The sequence below is a fragment of the Dama dama genome, chromosome 8 (assembly GCF_033118175.1).
Source record: "Dama dama isolate Ldn47 chromosome 8, ASM3311817v1, whole genome shotgun sequence".
NCBI lineage: Eukaryota > Metazoa > Chordata > Mammalia > Artiodactyla > Cervidae > Dama > Dama dama.
Window position 1 is genome coordinate 44,946,959 of NC_083688.1, and position 18,217 is coordinate 44,965,175.

The 18,217-nt window shown below is 42.0% G+C and overlaps 2 protein-coding genes across 2 annotated transcripts in view; both read right to left on the reverse strand.

Moving 5' to 3' along the window:
• LOC133060987 (aldehyde oxidase 4) overlaps positions 1 to 18,217 on the reverse strand; it is a 78,999-nt gene that overhangs the window by 25,824 nt on the left and 34,958 nt on the right. The window contains exons 18-27 of the mRNA XM_061149039.1: positions 17,961 to 18,075; positions 17,406 to 17,528; positions 12,407 to 12,503; positions 7,761 to 7,885; positions 5,164 to 5,297; positions 3,854 to 3,941; positions 3,450 to 3,536; positions 3,084 to 3,275; positions 1,860 to 2,087; positions 126 to 221 (exon numbers count right to left, since the gene is read on the reverse strand). Of these exons, the coding sequence (XP_061005022.1) occupies positions 126 to 221; positions 1,860 to 2,087; positions 3,084 to 3,275; positions 3,450 to 3,536; positions 3,854 to 3,941; positions 5,164 to 5,297; positions 7,761 to 7,885; positions 12,407 to 12,503; positions 17,406 to 17,528; positions 17,961 to 18,075 (1,285 nt within the window). The remainder of the gene's footprint in view (positions 1 to 125; positions 222 to 1,859; positions 2,088 to 3,083; positions 3,276 to 3,449; positions 3,537 to 3,853; positions 3,942 to 5,163; positions 5,298 to 7,760; positions 7,886 to 12,406; positions 12,504 to 17,405; positions 17,529 to 17,960; positions 18,076 to 18,217) is intronic.
• Positions 14,684 to 15,915, reverse strand: LOC133060988 (tumor susceptibility gene 101 protein-like). Its single transcript, XM_061149041.1, has one exon. The coding sequence runs from the start codon at positions 15,857 to 15,859 to the stop codon at positions 14,684 to 14,686; it is 1,176 nt and encodes a 391-aa protein (XP_061005024.1). The 5' UTR covers positions 15,860 to 15,915.

Consider the following 18,217-nt stretch of genomic DNA (forward strand, 5'->3'; position numbering starts at 1 on the left):
CTCTTTTGTAGTAGCTACGCAGCAGTACAGTCACTCTGGGACATCTAGTTTAGGACAACACATGCAGACAAGGTTGAGGTCCAGCGATACTCTTCCACAATGGAGAAAAGGAATACATATCTCACCTGGATCATTTTGGTGTGAAGGCCTTGTCCCAGTTCACAGCCACCATGACTCACCAAGACAGAGCCATCGAGATAGATGTGGACAAGAGCAGCAGCCTGGAGATAATAATTATAAAACCAGTTTGGACACTGATGTGGACAAATGTTGCCATGAGTTTAGCTGAGGTTACCCGATGAATGGTTTTGCTTCCATGAGCCAACCTCTCATCGTTTGTACTAGAGAGGAAAACCTTTACAGACAGCTACAGACAAGCCCTGTCGATAAGCCCCAGACTTGCAAACACTAGTGCAGAGGCATGAAGTGTGGCTCAGCCACACTCCCACATGTGTCCTGCCCACAGGAGGCATTGTGTGGTTGGCGTGCGCGTTGTCTCTCCAAAGCCCCAACCTGCACAAAACTCTATTGTTTGTTCCTCCCTAAACATGAAGATTAATTTTAAAACAAATGGAACTTGGATAAGTCAATTTCCAGGCACAACCTGCCCTGGATACTAGAGGAGCTGGAAGAAAGTCGGGATGTTGTAATAATTTCCAAATGCTGCTGACCTTAAGAATCGTGGTTGGGGAGGGATGTGGGCCCCCTTATGGAAATTCCAATTCAGTAGAAGGTTGAACTTGGAGTTCATATACCCATTTTTTTAAAAACTCCCAGGTGATTTGGATGATTGGCCATGTTTGGGATACAAAACTCCTCGTGCAGTGGCAGTGGAGCCATCATCATTTTGTAAGTGTGGATTTAATTTAGAAAAGCAACATAATTTATCACATTTAGTTAATGTTACTATTCTGAACATTATTGGCATTTATCATTACTATTTTTATTAATTTTCCAAATTTGTGTTTTATAAAGGCATAAGAGCTATAAGAAGCTTATTCTTTGTTCTGTGGTTAACACACAGTTAAAAATATTTTAAAAAATAAGCAACTATTGAGAGTCCACAAGAATACTTTTGTTTTCCTTTAAAGGAGATCTGTTATTCTGGCTTGAGAAATACTACCTGGGGGAAAGACTGAACATCTGCTCCAAACTCTCCTGACCTTCCCTCCCTCCTTCTCACTTGCCTTTCTACCTTGTTAGTAGACTCTGAGGAAGAGCGTATATTAAAGGTAGTTTTAATAAAAGACCAGCTTGGCCAAAACTCATTCACACTAGTAAGGGTGCCTGTCTTTGTATGGGTTTGGTTATTAGAATATTTCAGAGATTGATGGATATAGAAGTCAAAAAAAAAAAAAATCAGAAATAAGAACTCTATGAAACACTGTTTAAGATGGAATTAAAAAGGAAGGATAGTAGTCACTGAGCCTCAATGTAGGAATTCCAAGTTCTGTATGGATAGGAGAGCTCTATTCTCATGCGTTTTTGAAATCTCTCACTTTCAAATGACTATGGTCACTGAGAAATTAGAAAAGAGGTGGAAAGGATCGTTATTTACCCCAGTTCTCTCATGGATTTGAAATTCGATGCCATACTCTAATACTCACTTTTGGGGCCCAGTCCAAGGCCTAACCCCCTGAGCTGGAGTTTACCTGTTGATTGTTTCTAAGGTCCCTGGGACTGTGTTGCCCCAGGTCTGCTCCAATACCCATGGTTTCCAACACTTGCCTAAATCCACTGTGTTTCCTACTATAGAAAAGTGCCCCATTTCTTGTTCTCCCTGGAGGGGACCATCCCTCCTCACACATGATTGCAAGACAATCATGTCTCTCTGCCAGAGACACCTGTCTTTACCTCACCTGATTGTAGAAGGTTGTGGGCACCCCAACTGTAAATTTCATGGGGACCACGGCAAGCCCCCTCTTCTTCCAGTAGTTCTTTTTGTTAAATTCCTCTGCAGCCAGTTTTCTAGTGGAGAAGGAAGATTTCTCCAGACATTCTTTCCAGCATCTTCTCAAGGGCTCGGGATTAAATGTCTGCTTATGGGCTGTTCTGCTAGTTCTCTTATACATGTTTATTTCTTTAACCTGAAAGACAGGGAAATAAAGTGAATTTCAAGGCTATAGGTTTATTGTTGACGAGAGGCAAGCATTTTTGCTATATACCTGATATGAACAAAGTCTTTCTGAAAAACAAAACAATTATTGAAATGACTGTGGATATGTAAGTACAAACATACATGTATAAACTTAATGATACTAACAATAGAAACCACTACTGAACACTTCATATGCTCCAGATTGTAGGTTAATTGCATTTCCTCAGTTAACTTTACCACTCTGAGCAATAGTAGGTACTGTTATTATGAACTCTGTCCCAAGATTTGTTAGAGCTGAGACAAAATTCTCCTGATCCCACAGCCTTTTACTCATACACAGTTTTTCCTTATTCTTAATCATTCTCAGATTAATTCCTCAAAATCTTGAACTGTGCTAGAATGTGTGTACACATGGCCATATTATTCCACTTTCTCTATTCCTGCCCTTGAATGCTTCATACCAACTCTGGGATTGGCCATGACACTTGTTTGGCCAATGGGACAATATAGGCAGAGACTTGAAAAGTGTTTGTGCATTAGGGCTTGCCACATTCTTGCTACTCATTCTCCGAGCCACCTTGAGAACTGATCTGGGCTAGCCTCCTCAAGGGTGAGAAGCTGTGAAGCAGAGAGAGCCTTCCCAGCTGAGACATCCCCTAGACTAATCAGCCCAAGGACCACCAGACATGCCAGCTTCGACTGTCTTTTAGACTATAAAACTCTAGTTGAGCTGGTCTAGGCCAGAAGAGCTACCCAACTGATCCACAAAATCAGAAGTGCTATTTGTTGTTTTGGTTAATAAGTTTTATGATTGACTTCGTACACAGGAGTGAAGCCACGTCTCCTGCAGTGGCAGGTGGGTTCTTTAGCATCAGACACCTCAAGACTAGAAGATGACATCGTCTATTAATATACATAGATATTCAACATATATTTGAGCCAACGATGTCAGAATTTTGCTAGGGTGCTCAGACTGATGACTTACCTCTTCAGGGGTTAAGTTACACTGAGAGGCCACAGCAGTTATATAAGCTTCACCGACCACTATGCCCTGGGGGAAGCCAAATCCTCGGAAAGCAGTGTTGGATGGCAAATTTGTTTTGCAAGGTCTACCCCGACACCGGAAATTAGGAATATAATATGCATTTTCAGATCTCAGCACCATGAACTCCATTACCTGAGTTAAAGCAGAACAACACAAAACTTCATATCTATCAAGTATTCAAAACCGCTTATCCAAATGTTATCTCTAACTCAAATGCTTCACAGAATTTGTCTAATTTGTATGATGATTATTCGTACAAAGAGCAGTGCAATGGTAACTTATGGGAAAGGTGTATTTCTTATTTACCAACTCAGACTCATCAGGAGTGCATCCGCCGTTGATATAATATTCAATATCAGCAGCTTTGATCACACCATTGTTCATGAATCCAATCTGCAAAGTGATAGAACAAGTAAACCGTTTCCTCAATAGTCCTTTACAACCAGACCATGCTGAACACAAACACATCCGGTCACAGCTGTCAGTCTATACCCAGCTTATGCACATGGTTTGATGTGACAGTCACCAGAGGAACACTGAGGGTGGTGACCAAGTAGACCATGACCTCAACAGGAAGTTCTGATTAGTTTTAGGCAGCATCCCAATGTCCCTTTCAAGTGGCACAGAACTTAGTAAATTGTCTGTACTATAGGTTGGTTATCACCGGACAGTGTTTTAAGCAGTTTCCTGAACTTGCTGCTGTCACTCACTTTGTATTTTCCGAGCAGTGGGTGGCGGCCAGCAGTTATCAACATGTCATCACCACGTTCCAGAATGAACCGTATTGGGCGGCCAGTCCTGTAGGAGATGATTCTGTTAACATGCTGGATGCTTCATGATGGGGGAGATGCATCGAAATAAGGAAAGAAAGCTTAAGATACTTCAGTTTCGTGGTTTCTCAATGTGGGATTGGGGGTAGTTGCAGGCCTTAATATTTTGAAAATTTGTGGGGGTATTAAAATGTGGGAAAAGAACTCCTATTACTGTAATCATTTTAGTTTAGTCACATCTGAGAATGATGAAATATTCAGATATTGAAATAACATGTTATTTGGTTAAGTTTCCTTCCTTTTTATATTACATCAAGGAATTTTATGATTATTTTGCAATTATATGTGTAAGCTGGTTGTACTATTATGAATTTCATCTGGGGACATTAAAAGGGGGATAATATATTTGTTATAAGTGGGATGTGGAGGCTGAAAGGGTGGAGAACCAATCGTTTGTCAACCTCCCCTGGCTGCATTCAGACTCTTCCTTCTTCAAGTGCCTAGTGAACACTCCTCCTGCTTCTGCGGGAGTGCTCCCAAGACCTACACACCTGTACTTACTAGATGGTCTTCTCTATTGTTGGAAAGCGCCAACGAGCTGGAACATTCACAGTCTTTCTTTTTGGAGCAGTAACCAGGGGTAAGTTAGGTTTGTCCTGAATATACTTAGTGAAATTTAGTAGTTATAAGGTTAACTCACAGAAGTCGTGGTTATTCCTGGGGTCTGGTTATTCCATCCAGAACATGCAGAGGCTAAGAGAACATTCCCAGGCAGCAACACACCTGATTTATTTCGTGAAAAAATATGCCCCTCATAAGGTTGGGATTTTGAGCTTCCCTCTCCTCAGCCAACCTCAGCTTAATTTATTTTAATGGTTTGAAACATAAACATTTAAATGAGTGAAAGTCAATGCAACTCATAAAAGTAACCCCTAGTTACATCTGTGCAGTGAGTCAAAATTTATAGTGATTACATTTATTTCACACAACCACCCTGGAACACAGGTAGTTATTACTTTCGCCACTTTACTGATGAGGAAACCAAGGTGACTTGCCCAAGGTGACCCTGTGAATGAGTGGGCAGAGCAGGGCTGACACCCAGGCCCTCTGGCTCTAGGTCCAGTGTGTCTTCACCCATGTGCTGACCATGCCCTTTGGAAATGAAAGGCTATGATCAGTGGGATGAAAGTTGGGGTGCGGGGCTGGGGGGACATAGGTGGCATCTGCCCTGCAGCCACTGTAACTCTTACTTGTTGGCAGCCACGGCACTGACAGCTCCCAGCAGAGCAGGCTTGCTCACTTTCCCCCCAAATGCTCCTCCAGCTCTTTTCGTGTGACAGGCGATTCTGTTCCTTGGGATATTTAGTGCTGCAGCCACGTATTCCTGAAAGAGGTAAGTCTCCAAAGTCAGGTAAGTGCAACTTACTGGCTTATTTCCTCACTCATGTACTTCCTCTCTACCTAGGAAGAGAAATTCAGTAGTTGAGCAAAAACAGCATTCACACAATTATGCAACCATCTTTGTAACTTAATTTTAGAATATTTTAAGCATCTCCAAAGAACACTTATATCTATTAAGCAGTCACTCCTAATGAAAATGTTTGCTGTTATTTAGTTGTTAAGTCATGTCCAACTCTTTTGCGACCTCATGGATTATAGTCAGCCAGGCTCCTCTCTCCCTGGAAAATTTTCCAGGCAAGCATACTGGAGTGGGTTGCCATTTTCTTCTCCAGAGGATTTTCCTGACCCAGGGATCAAACCCGCATCTCCTGCAGTGGCAGGTGGGTTCTTTGTCACTGAGCCACCTGGGAAGTCCACCTTGGACAGATACCTAGTTGTGAAATTGCTGGGTTATATGATCACTCTATCTTTGGCATCTTGAGAAACTGCCAAGCTGTTTCCAAAGTGGCTCTGCCATTTTCATGCTCTGTTGCTGGGAATAAATCTTTTAATGTCTCCACATTCTCACTTGTTACTATTTGTCCTTTGTCTGTCTAGCGAACTGCTATTACTGTGTTTTCATTTGCATTTTTCTAGTGGGCTTCCATGGTGGCTCAGACGGTAAAGAATCTGTCTGCAATGCAGAAGACCTGGGTTCGATCCCTGGGTTGGGAAGACCCCTGGAGAAGGGCATGGCAACCCACTCTAGTATTCTAGCCTGGAGAATCCCCATGGACAGCGGAGCTTGATGGGCTACAGTTCATGGGGTGGCAAAGAGTTGGACACGACTGAGCGACTATCCACACACACACAGTGATTTAATGATGCTGAGCTTCCCAGGTGGTGCCAGTGGTAAAAAACCAGCCTGCCAATGCAGGAGATGTTAACAGATGCAGGTTCAAGCCCTGGGTCAGGAAGATCCCCTGGAGAAGGAAATGGCAACCTGTTCCAGTATTCTTGCCTGGAGAATCCCATGGACAGAGGAGCCTTGTGAGCTACAGTCCATAGGTTCACAAAGAGTTGGACATGACTGAAGTGACTTAAACACACACACACACACACACACACACACACACACACACACACACACACACGAGGCTTGTGGGATCTTGGTTTCCCAACCAGGAATTGAACCCAAGGAGCCTGGTGGGTTGCAGTCCATAAGGTTGCACAGAGTCGGACATGACTGAAACGACTTAATATTTGGCCACGTGTGAGCGTCTTTTCATGTGCTTATTAGTCATTCACAGACTTTCTTTGGAGAAATATCTATTCAAATTCTTTACTGGCCCTGCCTTTGATGCTGCCCCAGGCTATGGGCTTTGGGCTGTGAGTACCCAGTGCCCCTATTATCCCTGGGAAATGCCTGCTGTCATGATTGATTGCACCTCAGAAGGTGATGATGGGAAATAACTAAGGACCTTAGGACATACATGTTATTCCTCTGGACCCCAGAGCCACATACAGTCTGCCAAAAGAGATCTCAGGGGTGATCATTATCAAATTCCTCAATTTACAGAAGATATTGGTGTCCAGCTGCTTGTTGGAGATCATGTAGCAGATTAGCATCAAAGCCTATATTTCCATCTCTGTCCACTCCAAAATTTGCAACAGTGGAGGCCGCAGCTACATCCCGGCTCAGCATCAGCATCTTCTCAAGGGCTCTGGGTTAAACATCTGCTGATAGGCTGTTTTGCTAGCTCTGTTATACATGTTTATTTCTTTGAATGGCAGCTGGGAGCTTCCTCCACCTACTGAGCCTCGCCATCCTTCAGGACCTCAAGCTACCAACTCACTGTGCCCCACCAGGAAGCCCCCAGCTCCTTCCTTCAGTGAGGCTGTCATTATTCCTCCTCCTAGAACTGGCCAAGGATCCCCTGTGCCTACCACTGCTTTAGGACCTACAGCTCCACGTTTCAGAAGAGGGGAATGTCAGAGGATTTTCTTTACTTGCCTTGGTGAGGTTAAATCTCAACCACAACAGGATTGGAATACACATGCTGCTGCACTGGGCTGAAAACGTCTTGAAGATGTGATCACTTTACACATACGCCACCGATTTATAAAAACATTCACACAGAGATGCAACTCAGAAGCACCACAAAGGGAAATGTAAATGCAATATTAAGGCTTTGACCTCCCTGAGATTAAGTTTTACACTATAAGTTGTTAGAAGGGGAAGATGGACTCTGCCCTCTATTTTGGGAAGGCAGCACAATTTTCAGATCTGTGAAAGGTCTGCCCTTTTAGGGAAATATCTGCCCCATTTCCTTCATTCTGGACTTCAGCCAATGGCAAGTATGCAGGGAGTGCAGACATCAAAAGGCCCTTAGAGTGGAAAGCCTGGTTGTAAGGGCCTCTGTCACACAGCCATTTGGAGTCTCATTTTCCAAAAATACTCTGTTACCTGCACATGGGTCTGAAACTGTGTTCCAAGGTGTATCACCATTTCCTTATCTTCCTCTTGGGGGATAGCCAGGATAGTTTGCGTTTCCATGTAAAAATGTTCCTGACCTTCCACGTGGACCTCACCTATAAAGCATAAACACAGGACAAGGTTTACTTGAAAGTTCCAACCTGGGGACTCTTGGTGGTGTTTACTTTGTAAAGAGCAAGTTACTTCAGTTTATAGAGCTTGACTTCGCATCATTTGGTTAAACCACATTTTCTCATCAATCTTCATTGTGCCTCACCAGCTGCCTGACTCTGGCTGGCTCCCTCCCTTCTCTTGGCCTGTCCAGTGGGTGGTGAGATCTGTGATGTGTTGGACTTGAGTACACAGGCCAACATGACCACATATCCTAGCTCTGTTATATCCTTGCTCAGTGAGTTTGGCCAAGTTAGTAAATCCTCATTTCCTCATCTAGAAAATTGGGGGTAATAATAGTATGTACCCTAATGAGGCGATGTCAGGATTATTGGGTCACAGAGAAGGTAAGTAGGTTGATTCCTACCTTAAAACCAGCCTGCTCTTGTTGATTTAGCTGAGATTTTTGGCTTGCTCAGTACATCCTTATTATTGTTTTTTTAAACCTTTTATTTCATATTGGAGTATAGCCAATTAACAATGTTGTGATGGTTTCAGGTGAGCAGCAAAGGGACTCAGTCATACATATACATGTGTCCATTCTTCCACACACTCCCCTCCCATCCAGCCTGCCCATCACACTGAGGAGACTTTCCTGGGCTATACCGCAGGTCCTTGTTGGTGATCCATTTTAAATACAGCAGTGTGTACATGTCCATCTCAAACTCCCTAACTATCCCTTCTCTCCATCCTTCCCTCCTGGCAACCGTGTTTGTTTTCTAAGTTTGTGAATCTGTATTTGTTTTGTAAATAAGTTCTTCATCCTTATTATTTTGTAGGTTGTACTAGAGACACATTTAGCCCTTGTTTAAGTATTTGAAAGTTAGTATTTTTACTTTAAAACTAACCAAAAGAACCCCATACTGTTAAAAATAAGTGAATTGCTTTGCCAGAAAACAAAGGATTTCTTGAATTAATTCTTGGGATAATAGGATGTGAGTCATGTAAAAAGGCACCCTTTCCCCTACAAAAAAAGTTTGCTTTCAGCATGTATATACCGATTTTAATCTAAATTCAAATTTATTTAATAATTAAATAGTTTTTACATATGATAGATATTATTCTGAGGCCTAGAACTTTATAGATAATAAATGTATGCACTCTCTGTACCAATCCTATGAGGCAGGTATTATTAGGAATTTGAGACATAGAAAGGTTAAGTAAGCTTCCCAAGGTCACATAGCCAGTAAAGAGTGGAGCTGGGATCCAAACCCAGGCAGCCTGACCCCAGGATCCATGCTGTTAACTATTACAAGACATTATATTCTCAATAACTCCTGGTTGTGTTGCAGTTCAGTTGTTCAGTCGTGTCCGACTCTTTGTGACCCCATGGACTGCAGCAGGCCAGGCTTCCCTTCCTTCACTATCTCCTGGGATTTGCTCAAATTCATGTCCATTGAGTCGGTGATGCCATCTAACCATCTCATCCTCTGTCACCCCCTTCTCCTCCTGCCCTCAATCTTTCCTAGCATCAGGGTCTTTTCCAATGAGTTGGCTCTTCGCATCAGGTGACCAAAGTATGGGAGATTCACCTTCAGCATCAGTCCTTCCAATGAATGTTCAGGACTGATTTCCTTTAGGATTGGCTGGTTTGATCTCCTTGCAGTCCAAGGAACTCTCAAGAGTCTTCTCCAAGTCTTGGTCATTTCTGTCCAAATTTTAAATTCCCTTTGACTTTCAAACTCTCAACTTGAACTCCCACTATGGCCAGAATCCTGAATGACAAATAGCTAGCTAGCATCTTGTCATTCTGTTACCCTCAGCGAGAACAGAAATTTAAAGAAAATATACTACTATGGTTAACAGCAAGGGCCTAGGGCTCAACCAATTCTGGGCTCCAGTCCTGGTTCTACTGCTAACTGGTTATGAGCTCTCAACCAGTTACTTAACTTTTCAAAGCCTCAGTTTCATCATCTGTAAAATGTAACTACTGATGTGTTATCAGGTACTCATTGTGCCAGGCACCATGCCAAGCATTTTACATGTTTTATGTTATTTAATCCTGACAACAACCCTATATTATTATTAAGTCCATTTTAAGTTCCTAAGTATTACTGCTTACTATTTAATATGTAAGTAGAACACCGCTAAGAAAGAATACATCAGTAGCTGCATTTTACAGATGATGAAACTGAGGCTTTGAAAAGTTAAGTAACTGGTTGAGATCTCATAACCAGTTCTTAGTGGTGTTCTACTTAAGTATTAAAGAACTACTGATGTGTAAAGTAAGAACTACTGATGTGTTCTTTCTCAGCGGTGTTCTACTTACATATTAAATAGTAAGCAGTAATACTTAGGAACTTAAAATAGACTTAATAATAATACTACTCATTTCTTAGGGTTGTTGTCAGGATTAAATAACATAAAACATGTAAAATGCTTGGCAGGGTGCCTGGCACAATGAGTACCTGATAAATGTTAACTAATATTTTTATCACAACTAAATAACCTTTAGCCCAAATTTATAGTCTTTGTAAAATCCCATTTAGTTTCTTCTATAAAATCTATTATGGAATAATGAATGTTTGACACAAGGGTAGATATTGTCAAATCTCTGAGCATCTTTCTTAGCTTTCCTGCTTGTATTTAACTATTCTTCTGAGGTAGTAAATTGTTTTTATGATTGGGAATCAGTCTACATTTTCTGCTTAAACAGAATGATGCTGGGAAATAAGTATTCTAAAGGTATTTCAGTAAAAAATATAGCACTTGCCATTCCGTTTATTTAGAAGTAGGTAACAGATTGTAAAAATTACTGTAAAAATCACTATTTTCTCTTACTTAAGATCTGTAGCAATTCTCTTAGTAAAGACAACTGCAGCTTTCAACTCTGGCCACAAATTAGACTCACCCACATGGAGATCTGTTAAAAAATACTGATGCTCTGACCTTTTACTCCAAGGTTCTGATTTCACAAGTCTGAGGTGGTATCTGGATATTTGTATTTTAAAAAACTGTACTAAGTCTTACCCAGTGCAGCAATTCAAAACTAGCAAGCAAGCAAACAATATAGTATCAAGATTAGGAAAGATAAATAAAACTGTTAAGATACAACTTTATACACAGAAAATTCAAGAGACTCTGTAAGACAATTAAAATAGTGAGGGAATTTAGTGAAACTCCTGGCTGTAAGCTCAATATACAAAAACCAACTGTCTTTATATATTAGACATAAATGAGTAGAAAATTAAATAAAAATATAATTTACAATAGCATTACAATAGCGTTGTGAAGTATCAAGTACTAGAAAGAAATACTGAGAAGGGTGTACAAGATTTAAACTAAAAAGACTGATGATAATAAACAAACAATGGAACTTTTACAATTGTTATTAGGAGTAAAGTAGGAAAAACATTTTTTAATGTTTTGCATTAACTAAAAGCAAAACATATTAAAACAGAATTATTTGGCATTTCTACTACTGAGTATATTCTATTGAAAATGAGTGCTTATCTTCACCACAAGACATGTGTAATAACAGTGTTTACAGGAACTATTCATAAAAGCCCCAAGTTGAAAAAATTCAAATACATATCAATGGTAGAATAGATAAATAAATTATGGGTATAATTACAGATATAATGGATATATAAATATTTATACCATGAAATATTCCTGAACAATGAAAAAGAATTATGGATCTATGCAACAACATGGATGAGCCCTCCATACACAATATTGAATAAAAGGAGTAGGCGCTAAAGGAGTTATACTATAAAGTTCCACTTATATGAAGTTCAAAAGAGGTAAAACTAATCTACAGTGGTAAAGGTTAGAATAAAATCTTTGGGGACTTTCTTGGTGGTCCAGTGGTTAAGAATCTACCTGCCGATTCAGGCGGCCCTAGTTTGATCCCTCGTTTGGGAAGATTCCATGTGTTGAGGGGCAACTAAGCCCATATGCCACAACTACTGAAGGCTGAGAGCCCTAGACCCATGCTCTTCGGTAAGAGAAGCCTGCACATTCCAACTAGAGAAAGCCCTTGCATAGCAACAAAGACTCAGCACAGCCAAATAAGTAAAATTAAAACAAAAATCTTTGGGAGGTTTACTGACTGAGAAGGGGCACAAGGAAGCTTTCAGGGTGCTGGAAATATTCTATATCTTGGTATGGGTAGTATTTACATAGACCTATTGTTCTTATTTGGTCACTGAGTCGTGTCCAATTTTTTGCCCCATGGACTGCAGCATGCCAGGCTTCCCTGTCCTTCACTATCTCCCAGAGTTTGCTCAGATTCATGTCCATTGAGTTGGTGATGTTATCTAACCATTCCACCCATAGACTTATACATATGTAAAATTTCATCAAGCTTAGTAAATTAATTATTTGTGCATTTAAAATTGTGATTCAAAAATCACACTAGGGTTGAGAAACTTTGCCTGAGAGCTCTAGTATTTCTCAAGCCAGATGACTGAATTAAGTCTTCAACTGCAGAGGCTTTACCTTTTTGGCTCAAGATCACTTACCTTCAATGATTTGGTCAACGTGTTTAAAGGCTTGCTCTACATCTCCTTGCTCAATTTTTTTCTCAGCAGAAAGAAATGAATTGTGCTCTAGGGCTTGCTGCAGGGGAAATAACAAACCAAAACAAACAAGAAAAAGGTGTTGTTTTTTAAAAAGCATTCTAATAAGCCATTCACCCACCATCAAAACCCCAAGCTCCTGCTCAATCAGATCTTCACACACCAAGACAATCCAAGCAGTAAGGAGAGACAACAGATGTTGGGTTGAAATGGATTACAGGCACTGGCATTGCCTTAGTTTTGTTCAGGGCTCTGAGGAAGAGCTGAGGGGGAGACAAGGATTGATATATACAATACGGTCCTACTCTAGACAGCCGAATGAGGGCCTGAGGCAGTTTGGTGTTAAGGTACCAACTTTGTGGTGAGGCGGGCAAATAACAGAGTAAAGAGAGGAAAAGAGAAGGAGGTTGGTGGGGCCAGGAATGCTCAAGGGTGACCTTGTGTAGGTGATGAAAGTTAGGTGCTGAATTGAGTGGGATCAGGACAGTTTTCTTCCTAATCCCAAAGAAAAGCAATACCAAAGAATGCTCAAGCTATACAAAATGAGTGCACAAATGCACTCATCTCACATGCTAGTAAAGTAATGCTCAAAATTCTCCAAAACAAGCTTCAGCAATCCGTGAGCCATGAACTTACAGATGTTCAAGCTGGTTTTTGAAAAGGCAGAGGAACCAGAGATCAAATTGCCAACACTCACTGGATCATCAAAAAAGCAAGAGAGTTCCAGAAAAACATCGATTTCTGCTTTATTGACTATGCCAAAGCCTTTGACTGTGTGGACCACAATAAACTGTGGAAAATTCTGAAAGAGATGGGAATACCAGACCACCTGACCTGCCTCTTGAGAAACCTGTATGCAGGTCAGGAAGCAACAGTTAGAACTGGACATGGAACAACAGACTAGTTCCAAATAGGAAAAGGAGTACATCAAAGCTGTATATTGTCACCCTGCTTATTTAACTTATATGCAGAGTACATCATGAGAAATGCTGGGCTGGAGGAAGCACAAAGTGGAATCAAGATTGACGGGAGAAATATCAATAACCTCAGATATGCAGATGACACCACCCTTATGGCAGAAAGTGAAGAGGAACTAAAGAGCCTCTTGATGAAAGTGAAAGAGGAGAGTGAAAAAGTTGGCTTAAAGCTCAACATTCAGAAAACTAAGATCATTGCATCTGGTCCCATCACTTCATGGGAAATAGAAGGGGAAACAGTGGGAACAGTGGCTGACTTTATTTTTCTGGGCTCCAAAATCACTGTGGATGGTGATTACAGCCATGAAATTAAAAGAGGCTTACTCCTTGGAAGGAAAGTTATGACCAACCTAGATAGCATATTAAAAAGCAGAGACATTACTTTGTCAACAAACATCCATCTAGTCAAGGATATGGTTTTTCCAGTGGTCATGTATGGATGTGAGAATTAGACTGTGAAGAAAGCTGAGCACCGAATTGATGCTTTTGAACTGTGGTGTTGGAGAAGACTGTTGAGAGTCCCTTGGACTGCAAGGAGATCCAACCAGTCCATCCTAAAGGAGATCAGTTCTGGGTGCTCATTGGAAGGACTGATGCTGAAGCTGAAACTCCAATACTTTGGCCACCTCATGCGAAGAGTTGACTCATTGGAAAAGATCCTGATGCTGGGAGGGATTGTGGGCAGGAGGAGAAGGGGATGACAAAGGATGAGATGGCTGGATGGCATCACCAACACGATGGACATGGGTTTGAGTAAACTCCGGGAGTTGGTGATGCACAGGGAGGCCTGGCACGTGCTGCGATTCATGGGGTCGCAAAGAGTCGGACATGACTGAACGACTGAACTGAACTGAGGACAGCTAGAGAAGAGAGGGAGAATCATTTACAGTTTAAAGCACCTCATAAAGCAGTAGTTTGAGGTTGAAATCAAGCTGAGGGGCCAAAATGAGAACAAGCCAACTGGAAGGGTGGAGATTTTCTTTTTTTTTTTTATGCCACAAATTTTATTTAGCATAGTCAGTCCCAACATTCAGCACAAAAAGAGTTTACAGAGGATAGAAAGTGCATTAATAAAAGCCAGTCTTTACCAAAAGAAAACAGAAAATATATTATTGATTCAAAATATTTTACACTTGAATGATAAACTGCAATAACTTATTTTGGGCACCTACTGATATAAGAGAAAAGAAGAGAAGAAAAGAATACTTTAGAAGAGTCCAGTTTCCATCTGGTATCAGAGAAGTCAATAGAGGTCACTGAGAACGGCAGTCTTTCTTGCTTTCTGCATTAGTGCCCTCAGCTGGAACTGGTTACGGGACAGAAGACGTACATGCTTTAGGAGGACATCTAGGTCTATTACTCCCCGCCTCAAGGCTTCTCCCAGGTTAAAAATAGTGTCTTCAATAGCATTTTCCTCTGCATACAGATTTAGGATCTGTTTGTATAGTGGGGCTGTGGGAATGATAACTTCATCAATATCATTGTTTTCAGATTGATTTTCCATTTTCTCCAGAGCAGAACTGAGTTCTTCATCCTTCTTTCTCAAAAGTTCCATGCTTTCAGCGACCTCAGCTACCTCTCGATCTAGACGGGTAGCCATCTCCCCGAGTTCCTGGTGCCCTTTTTTCAAGTCTTCCTCTGCTCGTTTCAAGGCGCTGAGCTCTGCCTGGGCACGATCCATCTCCTCCTTCATCCGCCATCTCAGCCTATCCCTGACCACTGAGCTGAAAGAGGCTCCAATAGTGTCCTCGTTGATTGTGCCATCCCTACTGGGACCAAGAGTGGTCACAGGAGGCTGGGAAGGGTACTGGGAACTTGTTGTGTCAGGATACTGACCACCAGGTGGGTAAGGACAGCCTGGGTAACCACTGGGATTGGGAGGGTACCCAGATGGGTATGCAGAAATCCCACTTGGCAGGCCTGGCATGTAGGAAGTATTTGGTGGCCCTGTTGCCTGGAATGGTGGATAGGATGCTGAAACAGTAGGACGAGAGAAGATTGGAGGTTCATCTCCAAACACCACAATCATGACTTGAACAAGCCCCAACAAGTCTGACTCTGGGTGCTTCCATTCATGTAGATAAGGAAGATATACCTTCCCATTAGCATCCACATGCTTTCCTGTTTTAATAGTCATTGAGCTAGTAGGCTTAACGAAACAGATAGGGGGATTATATGGATATGTGTCCAGCAGCCACAGGCAGATTGGAATGTTGTATGTATTACCTCTATAAGGCACAGGAATTGTTCCAGTAAGGTTCATTAGTTCCCTGGAACTGCCATCATTAAAAACACATGAATCCAATACAGGTTTGAGATCTTTGTGTAAAGTAATAACGTTAACAGTTTCACGTACAGTTAGGTCTCTGCATTTGTACTTGGACACCATTTTCTTGAGCTGGCTCTCCGACCCCGCCATGGCCGCCGCCTCGCGACTCAGGTCCCTGCAGGCAGAGGGTCAGCCACTCCGGGGCCGCCCCACACAACCCCACACAGACGAGCCAGCCGCCGCCCACCCAGCTGCCCCCCACACCCCCAGTGGAGATTTTCTATCAAGAAACAGTAGGTTGGGCTAGAAAGTTGCCTTGAGGTTGGATTAAGAAAGATCCTGAGGACTTACGTGGTGGTCCAGTGGTTGGGAGACTGCCTGCCAAGGCAGGGGACATGATTCAATCCCTGATCTGGGCAGATCCCACACACCACAGGGCAACTGAGCCCACGCACCACAACGGCTGAAGCCTGCATGCCCTGGAGCCCGCGCTCTGCAACAAGAGTGGCCCCTGTTCGCCACGACTAGAGAAAGCTTGTGCGCAGCAATGAAGGCCCGAAGAGCCCCCCCAAAAAGATCCTGAGTCCCATACTAAGAACCTCATCTCAGGGGACGTTGCTGTGTGGAAGAAGTGATCTGCTGAACTTTGAGGCTTAGAAAGTTAATGTGATAGACAGATAGGTTGAAATAGAATACAAGAGCCTTTTAAAGCAGTTATGATAATTAATCTGATGACAGGTGATGAGGATCTGGCCGAACCGTGAGATGGGAGACAAAATGAGAATAGAAAGATAGGGACAGAATTAAGAGGCATTCCGAGGATAACTGGGAAATACTTGAGTTTGGTAACCATTGGGAAAGACAGAGGAGAATCACAGAGAATGATGAAGACTGCATCCCATTGGCTGGGATTCACATTGCTTACGGACTCATCTATCCTTCCATCACACATATTTATTGAGCACCTACTATGGGCTTAGTGCTTCACTAGGTACTGGGGTTATAAAGCACTGAGAATATGTTCTTGTCCTCATTAACAAAAACAACTAAAACAAAAAGACAGCTAACATTTATTGAATGGATTCCATGTCCCAAGTGCTGTTCCAAGCGTTTGAATTCTTTCATTTAACCTCACAGTGACCTTTTGGTGTAGGTACTTTCATGGTTCCCATTTTACAGTCGAGGAAACTGAGGTATGAGGAGTTGAAACAACTTGTCAAAGCTTTCATTGCTATTAAGGTCCCACTAGATGACAGAGTCAGACTGTGAGTCAGAGTACTATCTCCAGAGCTTGTGTTTAAGCAGGAAGTAGGCAGGGAGACAGAGGACCCAAGCTGTAATCCAGTAAATGTTACAACTGTTCTGAGTTTCACACTCTCTGGATTTCCCCATTGACTAGTTTTGTATGTGAGGTCATAGAACATCTCACTGGTATCCCTTATCTGTATTCTGTGGCCATACCTTAGCAAGAGATCAAGGGAGGAGAAATGGACACAAGAAAGGAGGGAGTTCCAGGCAGAAAAATTCTCAGTATTATATTTCGAGGTGTAGATTGCTAGAGCCTTCTCTCTAAAACTATGGACAACTCTAAACCCAGTATAGGTGAGCCCTATATGGTTTTGTGACCCCATGGGTTGAATTCTGTCAAAATTATACCACCCTAGTCTTTCTAGAAGACATAGGGTGGCCTGCATACCTCTATTGTTATAATCCTGGGCTCTAGGTCTTCATAAGCAATCTTCACTTTTTTAGCAGCTTCTTTTGCATGAGCATAGGTATCAGCAGCCACAGTGCAGACGATCTGACCCACACAAATTACCTGCCGAAAAGTCACATGTTGTATTATTTTCAACCTCTGAGAATAAATCTAAAACAGTAACTTGAGTGGGGTTCAGGGGATACATAGGTTGGAGGCAGAATTTAAGGACCTGGCCTGTGACTGTCTTCAGTCACATTCCTTCCCACTCCCATGTCACAGCCAGTAATCCAGTTGTCCTGAGATAATGTTGGTTCTTTTAATGTCCTATGTTCTGTATTGCTTCTACCACTTGATGGTTTTTTAGAAGCCTTCCCTGAGAAGGCTTATGGCTTTTAACAGAATCTCAAAAGGGTCCACCGTTCAAGAGAGAATTTGAGGGGGAGTCACTGGTTCCCTGCAGGTCTTTGTGATGTGAACATGGGTCATGACCAATAATCACTTTGGCATTTCCAGCAAAGCATTTGAATGATAAGCGGCACACAAATCACACACCTCATTTTGTGCATAGAAAATCTCTCCCTGATAGGTATTATCTCCTGGAACATCCTCTGCTGTTATCACATCAACAACACCAGGAAAGGCCAGGGCTTCTGAAGTATCAATTAATCTAGGAAGGAAAGTTTGAAAGCACACACTTGAGTTACAGAGGTAAGTTCAGGGTAATATAAGTGATTCCTCAAACACCATGAAAAATTGATGACCTCATAACAAGTCATGGGCAGTATTCCATGTGAAAAGTGCCAGCAGTT

Bases quoted from the DNA above. Each gene is read 5' to 3' on its own strand.
- LOC133060988 (XM_061149041.1), bottom strand. From the start codon at position 15,859: ATGGCGGGGTCGGAGAGCCAGCTCAAGAAAATGGTGTCCAAGTACAAA.